This window comes from Primulina huaijiensis, chromosome 11, assembly GCF_012295235.1.
Source record: "Primulina huaijiensis isolate GDHJ02 chromosome 11, ASM1229523v2, whole genome shotgun sequence".
In the NCBI taxonomy this organism is placed as follows: domain Eukaryota; kingdom Viridiplantae; phylum Streptophyta; class Magnoliopsida; order Lamiales; family Gesneriaceae; genus Primulina; species Primulina huaijiensis.
This window is the reverse complement of record NC_133316.1, coordinates 4,101,671-4,123,434: the sequence shown is the minus strand read 5'-3', so window position 1 is coordinate 4,123,434 and position 21,764 is coordinate 4,101,671. Positions and strand designations below refer to the sequence as shown.

The 21,764-nt window shown below is 34.2% G+C and overlaps 1 protein-coding gene and 1 pseudogene across 1 annotated transcript; both read right to left on the bottom strand.

The window, feature by feature from the left end:
• Nucleotides 1-7,040: 7,040 nt before the first annotated feature.
• On the bottom strand, nt 7,041-15,370 carry LOC140988864 (protein SUPPRESSOR OF QUENCHING 1, chloroplastic-like; annotated as a pseudogene).
• A 775-nt stretch (nt 15,371-16,145) lies between these two features.
• LOC140987338 (bidirectional sugar transporter SWEET16-like) lies at nt 16,146-20,238 on the bottom strand. Its single transcript, XM_073455800.1, has 6 exons — nt 20,001-20,238; nt 19,760-19,796; nt 19,310-19,520; nt 18,508-18,669; nt 17,929-18,048; nt 16,146-16,606 (listed from the first exon to the last, which is right to left on the bottom strand). The coding sequence occupies exons 1-6, from the start codon at nt 20,032-20,034 to the stop codon at nt 16,298-16,300; spliced, it is 873 nt and encodes a 290-aa protein (XP_073311901.1). The 5' UTR covers nt 20,035-20,238; the 3' UTR covers nt 16,146-16,297.
• Nucleotides 20,239-21,764: the final 1,526 nt, after the last annotated feature.

Below are 21,764 nucleotides of genomic sequence, written 5' to 3'. Positions count from 1 at the left end.
TCAGCCCGTTATGAAATATTATTTAGCGAAACAGCAATAGTTGCAGAAGGTAGTCACAAATTTTGTGACACATAGATAATTGATTCAGGAGTGACGTTGCACATGACGTCTCGGAGAGAATGGTTTGATCATTATGAACCAGTCTCAGGAGGATCGGTATTCATGGGAAATGATTATGCCTTGGAAATCGCTAGGGTCGGTACTATCAAAATTAAAATTTTTGATGACACCATTCGCATCATACATGAGGTACGACACGTGAAAAGACTGACGAAGAATCTTTTGTCCTTGGGGAAATTGGATGACATCGGGTGCAAAACTCGTATCGAGAATGAGATCATGAAAATTTTGAAGGGTTCGCTTGTGGTTATGAAGATGGAAAAAGTTGCTGCAAATCTGTATATACTTTTGGGAGAAAAACACATAAAGATGCGGAACTAGTTGTTGCATCAATTGGTTCAGGAGAAGAATTAACAATGTTATGGCATAGAAAGCTCGGGCATATGTAAGAACGAGGGTTGAAAATTCTCTCAGAACGGAAGCTACTGCTGGGACTTACAAAAGTGTCACTACCCTTTTGTGAGCATTTGTGTTACCAGTAAACAACAAATATCAAAGTTTGACAATTCTACTGCCAGAAGCAAAAGCACATTGGAGCTGATTCATTCGGATGTTTGGCAAGCACCGGTTGTATCTCTAGGAGGAGCGAGATGCTTTGTCTCGTTCATTGATGATTTCTCTAGGAGATGTTGTGTGTATCCAATCAAGAAGAAATCAGATGTTTTCCAGATCTTCAAAGATTTTAATGCATGGGTTGAACTTGATTCTGAAAAGAAAATCAAGTGTTTGAGGACTGACAATGGAAGAGAATATACCAGTAACGAATTTGATGCATATTGTCAACATGAGGGTATCAAAAGACAATTCACGACGGTTTACACACTTCAACAGAATGTAGTGGCGAAGTGGATTAATAGAACCTTGTTGGATATAACAAGAGCTATGTTGAGGACTGCGGGTTTAGACAAATCATTTTGAGCGGAAGCAGTAAAAACCGCTTGTTATATTATCAATCGTTCTCTTTCAGTGGCGATTGATTTGAAGACTCTGATGGAGACATAGACCGGGAAGCTGACAGATTATTCTCATTTGCATTTATTTGGAAGTCATGTGTACGTTCTGTACAATGAGCAAGAAATATCAAAGTTGGAATCAAAATCCAGAAAATGTATCTTCTTTGGTTATGCTGACGGAGTAAAGGGGTTTTGCTTGTGGGATCCTACTGTCCACAAGCTTGTCATCAGAAGGAATGTTATCTTCGAGGAAGATAAAGTAAAGGGAGACAAAGGCATGCTGAATTCTGAAACTACTAATTTCAGGTGGGAAATAAGATAGACGAAGGTAAAATTTCTTGAGAAGCAGTACTAGAGCACGAAGAACAAGAACATGTTGAGTATGAGGTTTCCAATGTGAGATGGTTAACTCAAGACGGAAGACCACTAGGTTGGCTTTCAGATTATGTTACTGAAAAAAACATTGCATATTGTCTATTATCAGAGGATGGCGAGCCATCGAGTTTCCACCAGGCTACTCAAAGCTCTTTATCTTTGTGGATGATAGCAATGCAAGAAGAGTTGGAGGCATTAGACAAGAATAAAACTTGAGATCTTGTTACACTACCACGAGGGAGGAAAATCATTGAAATCAGATGGGTCTATAAGATCAAGCGTGATTACAATTACCAAGTGGAGCGGTATCGTGCTAGATTGGTGGTAAAAGGGTATGCTCAGAAAGAAGGCATTGACTTCAATGAGATATTTTCCCCTGTGGTTCGGCTTACAACAGTCAGAGTGGTGTTGTCATTGTGTGCAATGTTTGACCTACATCTAGAACAGCTAGATGTGAAAACTGCATTTTTTCATGGAGATCTTGAAGAAGAAATCTATGTGCTTCAGCCAGAAGGTTTTGAGGTAAAAAAGCAAAGAGAACTTGGTTTGCAGGTTGAACAAATCTCTGTACGGTCTCAAACAGGCGCCGAGGTGTTTCTACAAGAGATTTGATTCCTATATCACGAGCTTTGGATACAACAGACTGAGTGCAGACCCTTTGTACATATTTCAAGAGGTATGATGATGATTATATCATTTTGCTGTTGTATGTGAATGACATATTGGTAGCAGGCCCCAACAAAGATCAGGTCCAAGGATTCAAGGCACAGTTGGCTAGGGAATTTGATATGAAGTAATTGGGACCAGCAAACAAGATTATAAGGATGCAAGTTCATCGAGATAGAAGTAGCAGAAAGATTTTGCTTTCTCAGAAAAATTATTTGAAGAAAGTCTTACAACACTTCAACATGCAAGATAGCAAGCCAATATCGACCCCTCTTCCTGTTAACTTCAAGTTATCATCCGAGATATGTCCTAGCAGTGAAGCAGAGAGGATAGAGATGTCTCGAGTACCATATGAATCAGCAGTGGGAAGTTTGATGTTCGCTATGATCTGTACAAGACCAGACATTGCTCAAGCAGTGGGAGCAATTTGTCGGTATATGGCGAATCCTGGACGAGAGCATTGGACTACAATTAAGAGGATCCTTAAATACTTTTAGGGTACCTCAAATACTGCATTATGTTATGGAGGGTTAGATTTTTACAATCAGGGACTATGTTGATTCAGATTATGCAGGTGATCCTGATAAGAGAAAATATATTACTGGTTATGTGTTTACACTTGCGAGGGGAGCAGTAAGCTGTGTTTCAAAACTGCAAACAGTCGTGGCGTTATCTACGACGGAAGCAGAATATATGACAGCTACTCAAGTTAGCAATGAGATAATATGGATTAAAAGGTTATTGAAAGAGATCGGATACAAACAGAATATATGACAGCTACTCCACGTAAATCTCGATGTCCAGTTTATTCTTTATTTTCATATTTATTATCTCAAATTGTCACACGTGAGATCACCAAATGTACAACATTGGTCGTCGTATAAAAATTAGTTTAGTAACAATGATGAGATTCAAGCTATTAAAATTAAATCTGAAAAATTTGATTAGTGACAAAAAAATCATAATATGCATTGTAATTTGTTTTATAATTTCTTTTTGAAAATTATAAATGATATTGTAATGAGTAAGAATTAAAGACAAACTGTTGAAATCAAGGATGAAGTTGTGGAAGATTCATAAATAAGAAATTAATTAGAAGGATTTTATTTAGTTTCATTTTTTAATATTGCATGCAAAATAGTTATGGATAATTGCAAATTTCTTGCTAGGGAAATCGATTGTCTTTTTTGTATTTAAATGACTATTGTTGCAAGGAATAAGAATATCCAGAATCATAAAATCGAATGGTAAATGTGAGATCGCGAGGTTCTCTCAAAACGAGCCTCGAAATCCTATCCAAAATACATTGATCATCCCATAACATGATCCAAACCTAGGACCATAACTGCCATCCAAGTCTCATAGTTTTTTCTATCATCTTGAAATTTGAGCTCGACATGCTTAAATCTTGGTATTAGAATTTAGATAATAAGAAGCCAATGATTTCTGTTGTAAGCTAATACAAAGCATATAATGTGTTGGATTGATCATTCCAAATCCAGCAAAAATTTGGAACAGAGTGAAAAATGATAAGACACAAGTTCAATGCTAGAACTCATTGTGATCTTTACACTGTTGATGACTGACTACTGTTTTTTATGTCTATACATGCCATTTTTTAATGAATCACATATGCTGCTGTCTGCTGGAATAAAATTTAGATAGATGTACATTCATAGATTCATCAAGGAAGCGGACCGGGCAAATCGAATGTAGGTCATTTAGGCTTTACAAGGTATGGTAGTGTTATCTCGACCGGGGTAGCATCTCGAAGAGCCTCTTGAAATAATACTTCAAACATCAATGGTTGGTACAGACAAACTTCATCTTCCTTGAAGTAGTAAACCTGAAGAGCAAGCAGGAGGTCTAAATAAGTATATTCTGAAATTCAATTCGATATTATCCAGGATATAATACAATTTTGAAATGATTTTATTGTAATTTAGTTATAATAGAAATTTCATATTTATGCCAAGATATTTTTGAGCTATAAGACAAGATGATAATTTTATTCTAAATTATAAGAAATTAATAAAATCCTTATTCACCATTATATCCTGAATCTAGGCTTTTATGACAGAACCACTAACAAAACCAAATGCCATTTGAAAGTTTATATCTTCACTCACCTATCAATTATAGAAACATTGCAGAAGGAAAAGACAATGAATCTGATCGAGTAAACCAATGAAAAAAGGCAAAAAAGAAAATGTTACGCATACCTTGCAGTAAATTTTACTTTTGGAAGGTAAAGGGAAGGATCTTTTGAACTGTATAATATGGCAAATCCTTCCCTGTTGATATTCCCATCCAAGGGGTTACCTGAGATTGCATTTTCAGGTTCTTCTTCCACGGTAAATTCACTTTGTGCTTCCTACATGTGATTTGTGCAGTTAATGAACACATGAATGCAAAACGTGGAACCATAAGAATCATAAGAAGTGGAATCATAAGAAGTGCATAAATAATGTTAGCCAAAATATTTCCCATCTGTGACGCCATGGAAAACATGATGAATTTAATGCCATAATGGGCAGAAGAATCAACATGTAATAAGCAAAACAACATACAACACCGAAAAATCATAATTAGCAACCCAACACATGATCGAATCTTTGACAAATGATACCCTTCTGGAACCATTATCTTCAGATATAGTTTTCCCTCGGTAGCTGAACTTCCATCAATGGGGATTGTTTCTGTGTTCGCTTCAGAACTCCTTCTAAGACGCTTCAAAGATTTTGATTTTGGTGCCGGCGGTTGGACACCTTTTAACTCCAATGTAAGAAGTAGTACTGGTTCTTTTTCATTCAAGTCTACATATCTGATTACACTGTTATTTGTATCGACTATGAATAATCTTCCTGAGCATGTCCATGATCAAAGCCAGTAACTGATTAGATTACCCTTTTTTTCCAAATGGTGTAAAAAAAGGCATAAAATGGATAATTTTCTGGAAGTAAAGGCAGCAATGTAAAAAGAACATTTTCGTTATGGGATCATCAAATTCGATGCTCGGGTTTGTCATCCAATAAATGATACATGCTGAAGTTATTTGATTTCAAATGCAATATCAGGTTTTGTGTAAGGCTCATGACACTACTCTTTTTGGGCCTGCAATCACATCTTTCGTGGTAGCCCATGACGCACTTACTCACAGAACTCTCCACTCCTTACAGTGGAGTTCTTGTCTCCCCAAGTCTCAAACTCAAGACCTCCATGCTAAGTACTTGTATTAAAGATACTTGTTATGAATTGAGATAGTAGAGACTTGGGAAGGCACGAGCTCCATTGCCGGGGTGGAGAGTTCTGTGAGTAAGTGTGCTATGAGCTACCATGAGATATGTGATTACTCAATTGATACCAAGTCCTTTTAATTCAATTAATTAGTCTTGAGGTCTTGGATTCGAGACTCGATGAGCCACGAACTCCACTGCCAGGGGTGGAGAGTTCTGCGAGTAAGGGTACCATGGGCTACCACGAGGGATCTGATTGCAGGCTCAAAAGGGGTAGCGACCATGGGCCTTACATTTTGTTTCTAACATTTAAAACCAGAGCTCTTAAATAATTCGTGTCAAAGAGGTTGTTATCTCGATATTTTTCTGATTTTAGGGCAGATCCGACTCAAAAAGTATTTAAATTTCTTAAAAGTTTGTCGAAGTTTGTCTTGTTGAATATAAACATCTACAAATGGATTTATATGATGTGTGGCCCATGCATAATCTTTTGATGATATATTAAGCAACAATTCAGTAAATACAGTAAGTTTGAAGGATGGTGAAAGAATTATTATTAGTGAGATTGGTGTTTGAGAAATAAAAGATACAAACACCAAGAGACTAATAATATAGCATAGAGGATATCTCGTCCCTTGATTTTTTATCAATAGATTTTTTAACAGAAAACTTAGCCACTCAAAGTTCTGGTTTCTCCCCGAGGTATCATATTTTCTACTGTTCCGCTCTCTTCACTAACTTTTCTACTGTTTTAAACTTCACTACACTATCATTACATGACTACTAGATCGAGTTTTTATGTCGTTTGTTGTATATAATCAATTCACATAAAAAAAGCTTATGGTTACTGTTGAAGTGGTGAACCTACCACCGCATATAACTATAATGGTTATTTTGCATGCTAACTATGATCATGGAGTTAAAAGTTTCTATTCACGTTTTATCTACTTATTGTCACGGAACTAGATGGAACCACCCCAAGAGAGAAAATTGAAAGGATTAATTTCTACCTGAGCCACCAAGGTGGATCCATCTTTGAACCCAGTCTTTCTTGTACCTGCTAATGTACTCACTCTTCTGCTTGCTAAATCAAGCTTCTTAATCTAATACAAAAAAGAATGGCAGATCATGATGAACGTAATCAGAAACTATGTACAATTATAACTATAAAACGAAAAAAAAGTGTGGCAGAGGAAGAACAATCAGTTGCATGATGACAAAATATCCAAAATGTACACCATTTTGGCCGAGCATATTTGCCATCCAAATACAGTAATCAATTCTAATAGAATTACGACAAAACTTAATTCGAAGACAATACAAATTTAAAACATGAACAGAAAATGAGAAAAATAAATCACTAATTTGTGTTACCTACCCACCACTGTTCATTAAAAATAACGATATAAATCTTTTTGAACATAGATGGTTTTTAATCTCATAATTTTAAAAATATCTAAATTTAATTGCATTTGATTTGAGCACATTCCCTTTAAATTTTTCAATACAAAGCAAGAAACCCTTGGATGAGTAAATATGGGACACAATCATCATAATTATCATAGCACATCCTATTTAGTTGGGAAGTCAGTTACATGGATATTGGAAACTAATCTTCTGAAAAGTCCGTACATCAGGAAGTCAAAAGTCAATTTTTTTGGGACATGGCAGCCAGAAGAATATAAAAGCATGATATAGAGACTTCAAAAAATCAAATAGCCCCAGCTGGACACAGAAGCCAGCATAAGATAAAAATGTGGCTATAGAAAGTTCAAAAACTCAACTATACCCCGGTGATCCATATCCATAAAATTATCATTATTTTTTAGAACAAATTACTTAGGTTTGCAGCTTCGTCAAGAAAATACTTAGTTTTATAAAGAAGATAGATGATGCCCCACTTCACGAATGTTATTCACCAACTGGACACCATCTCCACCCAAGTTCAACTAACAGTGATTAAAAGAATTAGACCTCAAGTATACTGCCTAAATGAGAACAAAAATAGCTACTACAATGACATGAAATAACAAAGTTTGAACAACTTACCTCACTTGGTGGCACATCCAAAATTTTGACGTAGCTAAAAATATGTCAGGAGAAGGTTTCAAGTTTTCAAATGCATCCACGGACACAATATCATCAAACCTGGTTAATAGAACAAAGTTCCATGCAAACAAAACCGTGAAAAAATAGTTCAAAAGATTCAAGAAATAACTATTATTGCAGAACAATGTAAACATGTAATAGTTTCCATGAAGTGTAAACATCTTTTTAGTAATTGATATAGTAATTTTTTGTTATAAGAAACAATATTTTATTAAATACTTAATAGCTTTTAATTACAATAAGCGGACTAGTAATTCACTCACGACAAAATACCAGACAAGATCCTTGTCCTACCAATAATACACAAGAGCTCAATCTCTCAATAAATCTGAGATTGAGATATTCTGAAAATCTACATGAATCCAAGTAGATATTTTGATATCGATCTTTTCCCAGCACTCTTCCCTCGTATCTTCAACGTTATCAAAAATTCTTCTATTTCTCTTTATCCACAAAGATCAACATACGTCATGAACCACCACTCTCCAAAAATGTTGTTTCTCTTGCCAAGTAACAGTCCAAGTCCAAGATCTGTATCGAATAAATCTTGCGTTAATTTCGGCAACACCCAAACCAATCTCAGTTCATCTAAAGCTCTCGACCACAACCCACTCGTGAATGGACAGTGAATCAACATATGATCTTGCGTCTCACTGTCATTCCGACACAACACACACCAATTTGGGCACAAAGTACACGTGGGTCATCTCTTTTGCATCATATCCGAAGTCGCCAACTTATCCAGAACAACAGTTCACGAAAATACTTGAATCTTTGTTGGAACTGGAGCTTTCCATATAACATTGTAAAATGGAAAAGCGGGAAAGCTACTGCTCGAAAAGAAAGACTCAAAAAAAAAAAATTGACTGAAAAGAGACCTGACGGATCCCCACCCCACACATGAACATCATCTACCCCTTCAATCAACCTGATCCTATCTAACTCTCCTAATAACGCACTCAACTCACAAAACTCCTCATCCCTCAAAACCCTTCGAAAATGCAAGTCCCAAGAAGGGGAAGAGGATGAATTATCAAATAAAGCATAATAAGATATAGACATATTTTGAATCGAAGAAAACTGAAATAAACACGGATAAAGATCCCGAAAAGAATAATCTCCCCCACCACCTATCCTACCAAAACCTGGCCTTGGTACCTCCTCTAACAACAATCCTCACTAATTGATGAAACGTCAGGTAAGTTATAGAAATAAACTTCCACGGGCATCTGAACATCAAGTTTCTTACTAAACCCGCACCCCATCCATTATCTTGTAACCCATATTTACTCACTATAATCTTCTTCCACAACATCCCTTCTTCTGCGTAAAACCTCCACCACCATTTCCTCAACATAGCCCTATTTTTCAAACAAATATTCTCAATACACAACTCTCCCTCAATTTTTGGGTTTGCTCACCAACTCCTAGGCAACCAAACTATGTGATTCACCATCAGCTCCATCCCAAAGAAAATCTCTCATAATCTTCTCCATCGCCTCCGTTATGCCCTTTGATACCCTAAAAAGAGACATGTAATACCTCAGCAGAGCATTCAAAACGGCTGCAATCAGCATTAACCTCCCCTTCTTGACCTAAATGTTTTTTTCCAACATGCCAACTTCTTTGACAGCTTAGTCAGAATAGGTCCCCAAAATGAGATTTTTAATAAATTTCCTCCTAAAGGCACCCCCAAATACTTAATTGGTTATTTTTCAGTACCACACCCAATTTGCTGAGCTAACTCTTCTTCTTCTTCGCACTGGAAACCCAACATATCACTATTTTCCCAATTGATTTTTAACCCTGACATTTTACAAAACGACCTTACAACTTCCACCAAAAACCTGACAATGATTCTCCTACTTGACAAAGAAAAGTGTGTTGAGTTATCTTTACCTTATCGCTACCCACCGCCATCCCTCTAATTAAGTCCATGGCTTTGGCCTTATCAATCAGCCTCCTCAACACATCCACTACCATATTAAACAAAAATGAGGACATAGGATCCTCTTGTCCAAGCCCTCTCTGTGCTTGAAATTTACCCTTTGGCCTCTCATTAATCATAATCAAGAATGACACATTCGAGCCACAACCCTTGATCCACCTTCTCCATCTCTCACCGAACCCCTTCTTCCTTAATACAAAATCAAGGAAATTTCAATCCATATTATCATATGCGTTTTCAAAATCAACCTTCAAAACCCACTACTTCTTCCTCTTCCACCTTCCTTGTTCCATTATTTCATCCGTAATAAGACAGCAGCCAAGTATGTCTCACTTCAATAAAAGCATTATGAGATTCTGATATTGTGTATGACAAAAAAAATTTCATCCTTGATAACACTTTAGCAATTATCTTATACAAACTAGTAGTAAGACTAATAGGTCTAAAGACTTTAACCTTGATCGAATCTTGTTTCTTTGGGATCAAACAAATGTATGTTAATATAGTAATTTAATTACTTTGAAACACGCATCATTTCTATTTCATGTAACTAACCTATAGCTTTCCACACATTCAATTTCTTTATTTGTATTCTAAGCGAAAATTCATTTTAAATAAATAATTTTTTCACATGTATGGAAATTGTGCAAAGGCAACAAGTGTGCACCAAATACTAGCATATATTATAAAATGTGACTGAGTTATAGAAAGCAATCTCTCTAGACTATCGCCAAACAGAGGAAAAATTATCCTTCAATTAGTTAAATTATCTTCCAAAACAAGTATTTTCTGATAGGCAACGGACAGTTAAAAGTGTGCACAATTCACTAATATGAAGAAATTAAAAGTGATTAAAAGAATGGGTTCAATTCAAAAGAATCCATTCTTCAGGTTTATTTATGTACTATTGTTACTTATCAAGAGAATAAATGAGAATTACACATAGTGTTTATCGACCTAGAAAAGACATATGACAGAGTACCGAGAGAAATTATGTGGAAGGTTTTAGAAAAGAAAAGCATAACAGTAGCATACGTTGAAGTAATCAAGGACATGTATAGGACCTAGTGACAGGAGTGAGGATCTCAGGAGCATTAACAGAAGAGTTTCCTATAAAGATAGGCCTACATCAAGGATCGGCTTTAAGTCCTTATCTGTTTGCACTTGTCATGGATGAACTCACCAGACATACTCAGAACATGGTGCCTTGGAGCGTTTTGTTTACATATGACATTGTCATGGTGGATGAGACTCGTGGAATAAATGTCAAACTTGAAATTTGGAGAGATGCGTTGGAAGATAAAGGTTTTCGACTTGGTAGAGCAAAGACAAAACACTTGGAATATAGGTTTAACAATACTAGGAGCAGCGAGATAATAGTTAAAGTAGGAGATGTCGAATTACCGGCGAGTGAGACCTTAAAGTATTTAGGATTGTTTTCACATAAAGATGGGGGATTGATAGAAATTTATCGCATAAAATATAAGTATGATGGTTGAAGTAGAGGAGTGAATCTAGTATTCTGTGTGACGTAAGGTACCCTGAAATTCAAAGGGAGGTTTTATTGAACAATTGTTAGGTCTGGTATGTTACATTGGATCCGAATGTTGGGCATTAAAGCAGGCACATGAACAAAAGATTAGAGTCACAGAGATGAGGATGCTAAGGTAGATGTGCGGACATACAAAAATAAATGGCCTAAGAAATTACTATATTAAAGAAAAAGTTGGGGTGCGTCTATCGAAGAAAAATTAAGGGAGACACGTCTAAGATGGAATGGACACGTGCCAAGGAGACCGATAAAGACTATAGTTAGGAGATGCAAGACCATGACTAATACGCATATTAATAGACAAAGAAGGAGACCAAAAAGACTTGGATGATAATAAGATGATACGCATTATCTAAATATAGATGATGATATAATAGATGATAAAACACAATTGTCGTAGGAGAATTCAAATAGCCGACCCCACTTAGTGGAATAAAAGCTTGTGTGTTGTTGTATTGTTAAGATTTATATAGCTTAATCGAATTTATTCAAATATTATCACTAGCTAGTTATCTACTAAAATAACTCTAATCTTAATGATACTGAAATTACGGGTATTTCCTAACTCTGAGGAGTTATCTTTTTGGACTATGCAATTTACATGCTGTAGGGTATACAAATTTGAGAGAGGTAAAAAGAACAACTCGAAGCATGGAACCATGTAAAGTTAGAATGTAGTTACTTTTATTGATGCTCTTCGACATTTTGGCGGTGGTGCATCTCAACCAAGATCTGGCAGTATAATATAATCTCTGTTATTGTGAGCGCACAGTTTAATACTTCTAGGTATAGTTTCTTTGAACCCCAACAACGGAACAAAATCCAAAAAGTTCATTATCTTTCTACCAAGGACAGTCCCATAACAGCCGTTTCCCAGGATAATCTTCACCCTGGATCACCAAGAGTCATTTTAACCCTTAATTTCCATGGTCAATTGCATTTGATTCATAAAAATTCAAATCAGCAACTACGTTTCCAATTAAGAGCTCGTTTGGTATAAGAAGCTACAATTAAAAAAGTGTTTTTTTAATTTTTAACTTGTTTGGGTGGGCTTCTAGTGCTTAAAAAACACTTATTTAAGTTGAAATTAGAGCTTTTTTTAAAAGCCCTATTTTAGAGCTTTTTTCACTAGCTTTTTTAATAACCTAAAAAACAACATCCACCAGTAGCCTCCTCTCAATCTTTTCTCCATTCTTCTACAAGGTACAATTTTTTTTTTCCGTCGAGGTTTTTGTTGGTTCATTTTTTTCTGCTTTCTTTTTGCTGCAGAATCTACACTCCCTATTTATTTACGTCTGTATTACGTATTGTGAATTAGATAATTATGTTACAATTTGGTCAATGATCCGATTAATCCAGGAAGTCAGGAAGGGGAAAGTATTTGCTTATTCCATTTTTTTGCAATTAGAATATTTATAATTGTATAATATGACAAAAGATATTGGACTTATTTTAAAGATTGTATAGGGGCTATTGATGGCACACATATATACATTCGTGTTCCGCCTAGCAAGCAAATAGATTTCATTGGAAGAAAAAGGTATACTTCAACAAATGTTATGGCTGTATGCGACTTCGACATGTGCTTTACTTTTCTATGGGCTGGTTGGGAAGGTTCTGCTCATGATTCTAAAATTTTTAAAGAGGCTATGCGCAGAGAGAGATTGCATTTTCCACTCCCACCTGAAAGTTTGATATTAATATATCTTATATGTTTTTTAAATAATTGTTAGATAAATATTTACACTTTAACTATTATTTTTTACAGGTAAATATTATTTAGTTGATGCAGGTTATCCTACTTTCAAAGGCTTTATGGGACCGTATAAAGATACTAGATATCATTTACCTCAATTTCGATTAGCTCCAAAGTTCAGATCAAAAAATGAAGTATTTAATTATCATCATTCCAGTTTAAGGACGGTTATTGAAAGAACATTTGGAGTGTGCAAAGCACGATGGAAGGTATTACAAAATATGCCCACATTTTGTCTAGATACTCAATTTAAAATTATAGTGGCATGTTTTGCTTTACACAATTTCATAAGGCGATACGATGCGGCTGGAGATATTCTTGAACAACTCGAAAATATTGATGATTTACAAGAAAGCGAGCAAGATGGTGAAAATGTTTATGTCCATGACAGAGGTACGAGATGGCAAGAGCCAACACAAGAAAATATTACGGAAATGAAAGAATTGAGAGATGACATAAGAAATTCACTGCCAATACAAGGTCGACAGTGAACTATTAGTTTTTATTTAAATAAATTAAAGTAGAATGTAAACATTAACCATTGTTATTAACAATTGTTTTTATGGTTTTTAAGATTTCAATATTTTATTGTTTTGGTATGGATTTAATTATTTATATTTATACATCACACTTGTTTAGAAATCCGTTATAAAATATATATATATAAATTAATGAGTTAAAAAAGTACTTTAATGATATGTATACAAACACATTTATTAATTTAAAAAGTGCTTTTTATCTATTCATCCAAACACAATATTAACACAACTTTTACTTAAAAAAACACTTTTAAAAGCCAACTTAAAAAAGTACTTTTTTAATAAAAAAAACTTTTGATACTCAACGGGCCCTAAGCGTGCGCTGATATCTAACAAAAAGGAAATTATATGATTACCAGAAAATCTTTTGAAATGCCAGAGATGTTATTGGTCAACTAAAGAGATTGCTTTGCCCCTGAATGAGATTAGTGGCTTGCTAAAGAGCTTTCAAACATAATATGCTTGAGATTCGTAACGTGAGATTCCACCACAACACAAAAGAATCCTAAGAACTCAACAGCACCTTTTCTAGTCAATACCATCACCACGAAAAGAAGACTCCAGAGCGATTAATTGAAAGAACAATCTAACAATTTATAGCAAAATAAAAGGTACACTTTAATTTTTCAAAACTACTAAATATATAGTAATATATCCAAAATTGGTTTAATTTTTCAAGAGGAGAACAATCTTAACTTTAGTTTCAGGACACGTTCATCACAAACATACGAATCCAAATAAATTAAGACCTTTTCTCTGGTTAGTGAGTCATGTTTTGTAATTACAGATGAAAATTTTCTCTTCCAGATCTAAATTATGATGAACTCATGAAACAGTGACAATCAAATAGTGGATAGCTAACACGCATTACGGATTTTCTTGAAAAGAGAAGTAATAATAGTATGCCAAGATAGGCTACATTGATTATCACAATGTAATGTTGGTTCACCTATGCTCACACCTGCCCACAGAGTCAAGGTTGGTTAAACACAATCAGATAAATGTACAAGGGAAATGAATTGGTGTAGGAGATCAAGACTCAACAACCGCAAGCTACCAGTCATAACAGAAGTATGGGTTTGAACGTGAAGACTTGGATGAATGACATATTCACCTACACACATATAAGTACATATAGTTGGCAGATGATAAGAAGATTAGTTTTGATCCTTCGTGTATTCCTTCTTGTGTGAGAGTAGCAGTCTAGAAGCTATTATTGAGTAGAACATCTCCAGTGTAATCTTGTATCTTTTACTCTTGAGTGTGTGTGGTGGTTTGGGGAAAAACAACCTGTAAGTTTCTCTTCGGATCGGTGATAGTGCAACGATCTAAGGGTCGAAGTGGATGTAGGCTATTGTGTTATCCTGTGATTTCTTGTGTGAGTTGTTCATTATAATCACTACACACAGCATCACAAGGTCTGCTAAGCAGTAAAGAAGCTGAAGAATGCTTTTAAATTATATGATACAGTTTCACAAAATATATGGGCACATATGCGTATCTAATCATAACAAGTAATGAAACCTCAAAAAAATAGATGACATACTGAAAACTGAGACTTTATAATAACGGTGAGATGGATACAAATAAACTTACATGGACAACTGCAAACCAGCAGCTGCTAAATTAGCATAGACCTTTATACGATCAGCACTAGATGCCACGGCAACTTTAAGTCCACGGTCTTTACACTGTTGTTCATCATACAATTACTTAAAATTCAAAGAAAACAGCAACCAACGTATTTGTTGATCATAATACCTGTATTAGAAGTTCATAGGCACCCAGAAAACCTATGCCAGAATTTGGCTTTGCATACCCAAAAAAAGGGAACAACATTGTGAACTATATTGGATTTTACAAAAAACATAAATAGGAATCATGCAAAGTTATTGTTTGATACCTTATCCAGGTATATCTCAAAAAATCTATTCTTTGCCATCTCAGGATTAAATCCCTTCACACTCTTCACAGAAGCAACACCTCCTAAGAAGTTGGCTTCACCTGAGTGTTATTTGAGAAATCATGCAATCATATATGCAGAAATATACAAGGAAGGGGGAGGAGAGAAATAAAGAATATGATAGAGGATGAAAAATAAAAGTAAGAAAAAAAATGGAAAGTTTGGTTAAATTTCGAGTCAATATGGTTAAAATGTGGACGTACGTTCAAGTTGTAAAACGAATTAGGAAATTAGTCGTGAAGCTTAAGTTTACGTCTAAAAAATGTTTGTGGGTGTATTTAAGGTGTTATGTTAAGTTTGGATAGATCTGGGGCGTCATTTTAAGGTCCAAGGGTAATTTGAGAAAATAGGGTTTTAGGGGCAAAACGATCATTTTACACCTGAAAATTGTTAAACGTCTTGACAGTGTCCTGAATGCTGTAATGAATGTTAAAATGTTTATTTTGAAATATTATGGAATTTTATGATGGAAAACGATAAAGCTAAAAGACGTGTTGCATGCTTGGTTTAAAAAAATGATATTATGTATATATTTTTATAAGCGATGGATATGATGAAAAGATTGAATGAGGTGACCTGATTATGACTAATACGAATATGAATACGAAAAGATATGATGATATATAAGGCCAAGGCTCAGTTGACGGGTGAGCGTGTCGTTGATGTCCTCGCCGCTTGATACCATGGTTATACATAAGATTGATCAATCGGCTAACAACTGAAACGAAAGTCACATTTAATGATCTGNTATTGATTTATATGAACTACATGTATAATTTCTTACACATTCGATTAATTAGATACTCCATAACCAAAACCAAACATGTGCTTCACATTATCGTACCAGTCTTTTGCACATCTTTGCGTGTATAAACAACAATGTCAACAAACATCTGTGCTATGTAAATTGAGAGTGCAAGTCTTCCTATGATCTAGAATATCGAAATCTCGATGTATTTCATAATTAGAATACATCGATCCAAAAATAAGGAAAACAAAATCGCCCCGCCATATGTTAGAAATTTAGAGAAGCCTTCTAATGTTCGAATAATTTAGATATCGCTAAAACACGATTATATATCAATGGATTTCTTGAAAACCTTTCTCGATGTCTCTTTCTTTTAATACTTCCAACTCATAAGGGCTCATAGAACTTGTCTTAGTAATATTTTGATTGTATTGTCGAGCAACGGATGGCTTCGGAAGGCTCTTTCCTTTGCTGAGGCTTCGATTTTTCATGCTTTCATTGAAATCATGCATTTGAATGACCCCTTCGAATAAATGGGCCGACCCTTCTTCTTCCGTTGGATCCTCAATCGACTTGTTCTTATAGATTGCGTACAATATTAATTGGGCCGAGCCCAACAAAAATCCAATCCCATTTGGTACCTGCACGGTATGGTATCCAAACATTATAACAAAAGCAAAATTTAATCTATACTATATTATTAAATTTGAGACCATTACAGTAACTAATTTTTAGTGTCATGGTCTGTTTTAATAATTATATATAATAATAAAATGTTAAAATTTAACGTAAATAACATGCAACTTAGCGGATAGAGTTCGTGTTTCCTATACATTAAGTTGTAAGTTCGATTTCTACGTAGGTTTTTTTCTTTTCTTTTTTCTATTTAGTTTTTAATTTATATATCAAAATTATAGTGTAGTCCCTCACTATATCTTATAATTATATTTTAATCTTCATTTAAACATAAACCAAATTAATTATAAAAAATATTGTACAGGTGCGTGCGGCGGTGCACTAGTAGTTAATAAATTTTTTTCCTTCTTAAAAAAAACTGTCAATTTCATCTGTTTTTAAAAAAATTCTTTTACAATGTTTTTTTAATAAATGCAATAATACCATCATCATATTTTGACCATCCGAAAAATGTATATATTTTGTTACACCAAATATATACATTATTTGGATTGTCAAAATATTTTGCACTAATTATTAAATCTCAAATTCAAGCCATATAAATCTAAGTACAGTCACTCATAATTATTATGGATTCTAGATATATCTGATTTGGGGCCCATTTGAAATTCAAGTTTGAAAAAAAAAATGCATAATTTTAATAGTGGATATACATAGAGAAATCATCTACAATTATCCCCTTTCTAAGTGCTAATCCATCATTGGAGTAAAAAAATGGGCAAAAATTTGACTATATTCTACAAAATTACCCACTACCTCCATCATTGGTACATAAAAAGTGGGGCAAAATTTGACTAAGTCCCAAATAAAGATGTTAAGAATGTACATTTTGCACCAAATTGTTTGGTTTGAATCAAAAGGAACATTAAATTTAGTTAGGCAAGTAAAAAGCTAGACTTGCCAAAATATGATGCCCTTTGAACTTTAGAACATGCTAATGCAATCTATATATCACATTAGTCTAAGTAATATTTAATTATGTTTTAGAAGAATAGGACATAAATTATTTAAGAATCTCACACTTAGTTAGACTACTATATATAGTAACATAAACTAGAAATTTATTACTGCTAAAAAGACATATTAATTAAAAAAAATAAAAAAAAAACGATAACTTTTGGATTTATTTTTAAATAATTCGAAAAATAATTATTAAAAGTTTAAAATAAATTTCAGGTAAAGAAAAAATATTTCAACGAAAAGACAACGAATTTTCTCTCGGTGAATTAATAGTAATAAATGATAGGGTAAAATTAAGTAAGCTTACCCCTATATAGAAATCTTTAATGAGTACCGCATAGGCAGACCATATCCCACCGTTGAGAAATTGGAAGAAAGAGAGGAAAAAAGGCATGTACTTCACGCTTTTCATTTGAATTACCGTTTTCTGCAATACAAAAATTCATGTGAGACGGTATCACGGGTTAATTTTATGAAGTAGATATTTTATATAAGTTATCAACGAAAAAGTATTATTTTTTTATTTGATCAAATAAAAAAAATGTAATTTACATGCTATCATTAAAAATTAGAGAAACAGTCCAAAAATCATTCTTTAAATTGGTCCAGGTAGAGTTTTGGTAATCTAATTAATTAAAATTTAATTAATCTTAATGTAATAAATTGATTTTTGTTCTTGCACATTTGCTCACCAATTACTAACATTACGTTGAAAGTCATGTCAGTGCTCCGATGAAAATCATACTATTTGACAAATTAACTAATTAGATTACCAAAATTATTCAGGTCGACTTAAAATAACGATTTTATGATTTCCCTTTTAAAATTTTTATATTCTGAAATATAAAATTGTAATATTTGGCAAAATATATTTAGTAGATATTACCATAGCAGCGAGAGGTGCAGCATACATCCCAATAGTCAATGCTGCACACAGGATTCCAATCAAAGTAAGGCGCAGACTCCCATGGAAAGCAAGCTGAGTTACAAGTATTACAGCTCCAAGAAACCCAATGTTTATTGCTGCCACCAATTTCATATATTTAATCTGCATCAATTAAAATTATATATGGATGTTACAGTTGGTCTAAAAAATTTTGAAATATCTTATAGCATGGAAAATCGCAATCATTTATGTTCCCTTCTTTGGTCTCTGGACGGATGGAAACAAAACCAAAATTGAAAAAAACAAAGATAACGGACAAAGAGAAAAACTTACATAACCAAAATTGTAATTTTCATAATAACATAATACAATAATATATAACTGATATTAAATTTTTTGAAAAATCGTCATATTAGATTTGAAAGTAGGGAATTTTTTATTTAATAAAAGAAGGGATAATTTTCTACTCCAAAAAGTATGATACTGGTTTGGATCCGCTAATAATTCAGTGTAGAGAAGTAACAAAGATAATGCCTTAAATAGAATCGTCAAGTATACCCAAAAAAAAAAGCAAACAAACAAATTTCACCACAACAAAAATGATTTTTCATCGTACATTACACATTGCACAATTGAAAGCCAAGCTTTTAAAAGTAGTTGATAATGACGTACGCCGTACAAAGTATTATCCGAAGCATGCCTTTAATGCAGGTCGTTGATAGGAAAAAATCATTTTTCTTGTAGTGTTCGTAGACGCATGACATAGATGAGAAAGGTGAAGGAATAATGGATTCTAACTAGCCTTGATGATGTTTGAGGCGTAGAAGAGAAAGAGGGTAACATAGATAACATGCAAAGCGGCTCCAGCACCATTGACTGTGACAATTAACAATCCCCCACTCTTTAGAAGTCCATAATATGACCACAAGCTGGTGCTCAATAATGTGGTTATGTAAGGGACTCCTTTGTAATTCTCTGTAGATTTCTTCTTAACTATCTGCTTAAAGGTTTTCCTGAAACAACATAACGCTAGTAATTTAAGAATTGAATCGTATATTATTTAGCTTTGCATACAATGAAAAGTGAAATTCAAATGGGCTACGAAAGAACATGAAACACATGAAATCTGTTCTCAGTCGACAAGAAATCAAGAAAATGAGACAGTAGTACTCTAGAAATCAAGAAAATGAGACAGTAGTACTCTAGATTAATAAGTAATTTGAAATCATTAGAAGTATTTAGCCATACTTACATAGGAGACGCGAACATGAGAATAGAAACCACATTCCCTGCGGTAAAAGTAGGAGAAAATGTTAGTTTCCCAAAACATCTCTTCGAACAATACTAACGAAAGAAAATACTTAATTATTGAACTTTATTTAAAATTTTAGAGACGACGTAAGGAAAAAAACCCCACATAATCCGTAGTTACTAAAACATATATCGACGCAACGTGTGCGAAAGAAGAAGCTGTTAGAACTCTTGAATCGCACCTATAATTCCGAGGATGAAGCTTAAGTTAGCCATAAAGGGGTCACTGATAAAGTTTTTTCCTTTTTTTTTTTGGTGTTGGTGGGGAATTGGATCCAAAGATGAAGAAATCGATGAAGAGAGTTGATTAAATAAAGGGAATGGATGTGCACAGGTACGGCGAAAACGGTTGCTATAAATAGACGGCTAAGGGCCAAGAATACGAAGTTGATATACGTGGCTCGCGGTGGTGCTTCAAGAAAGTTGGTGGTACTTTAAATGGATTCTGTGGTAATGGAAATCTGATATTTTCACAGTCTGTTGACACGTCGAGTATTGTAATTTTCCTCTACGGTTATCTTTATTGGAAGCATTTCCTTGTGTTGATTCTGGAAAAAGCTTTATTGGTGAAGAAATTTGTTGGCCATCAACGTGTATTTCTTCTGTTTTTTTTTTTTTTTCACGTGTGATATGTCCTTCTGGTTTACTACTTGAGGCCCCATCAACTTTTCGGGTGGCAAAATAATTGCGAGTGATGGTAGCAAAACAAACATGCATCAGCCGACAGAAATACCTTCCGGGCCGGCCTCATGCCAATCTTCTCAGTACCGACTATTCATGTTCCTTTTCTTGATCAATTCACTAATACTAAAACGGCAAACGACATCTGTTGTCGTAGTCATTTTAAAACTGTTCTAACTGAGGGTGTTGTTGAAAGTCCGTTCAACGACAACGGTTTTTATCCGTTGTGGTAGATCAAATTTGCGACGGTTTTTAAAAACCATCGCTAAAAAAAATAGTGACGGTTTTATTAAAACCGTCGCTAATTCAAAATTAGCGACAGTTATAGTTTAAATTAGCGAAGGTTTAGTCAACCGTCGCTAATTTAAAATTAGCGACGGCTAGCAATCAAGTCCGTCGCTAATTTTAGCGACGGTGAGTAATCAAGATTTCCGTCGCTAATTTGTTTCGAAAAATAAAAAAATACTTTTAATAATTTAATAAATCTAAAAGAAACTAATAATCAAAACTAAAATCGTGTAAAAGAAAAAAATTTTAAGTGTTATGAAGTAGTAAAATCGTGTAAAAGAAAAAATTTTTAAGTGTTATGAAGTGGTTAGAAAAATTTAACGTGCTGTGTGAAAGTGATAAAATTGTGTAAGAGAGAAAAATTTCAAGTGTTGTGTGAAATGATAAAATGGTGTAAGAGAGAAAAATTTTAAGTGTTATGAAGCGGTGAGAAAAATTTTAAGTATTGTGTGAAGTGATAAAATGGTGTAAGAGAGAAAAATTTCAAGTGTTGTGTGAAATGATAAAATGGTGCAAGAGAGAAAAATATTAAGTGTTGTGGAAGAAAATGAATCGAAAATGGAGATAGTTATAGACAGTTTGCGACGGGTTTTGGTTAAACCGTCGCTATTGGCGACGGTAAATGATAAACCGTCACATTTATTTTATTTGACAACGGTTTGGATTTAAACCGTCGCTAAAATTAGCGACGGTTTTAAAAAAATGTCGCTAATTTTAGCGACGGGTTTTATTTAAGCGTCGCTAAATTTTAACATGCGACGGGTTAACGGTTCAAAACCGTCGCTAATTTTAAATTAGCGACGGTTTTGAAACAACAGTCGCTAATGTTAGCGACGGTTTTTGAAAAACTGTCGCTAAATATTGCAACGTTTCCAAAACCGTTGTTGTTTGTGCAAAAACCTCGCTAATCGACAACGGTTTCTTCAAACCGTTGTCAATTGTCCAAAAAACACGCTAATAGACAACGGTTCTATCGT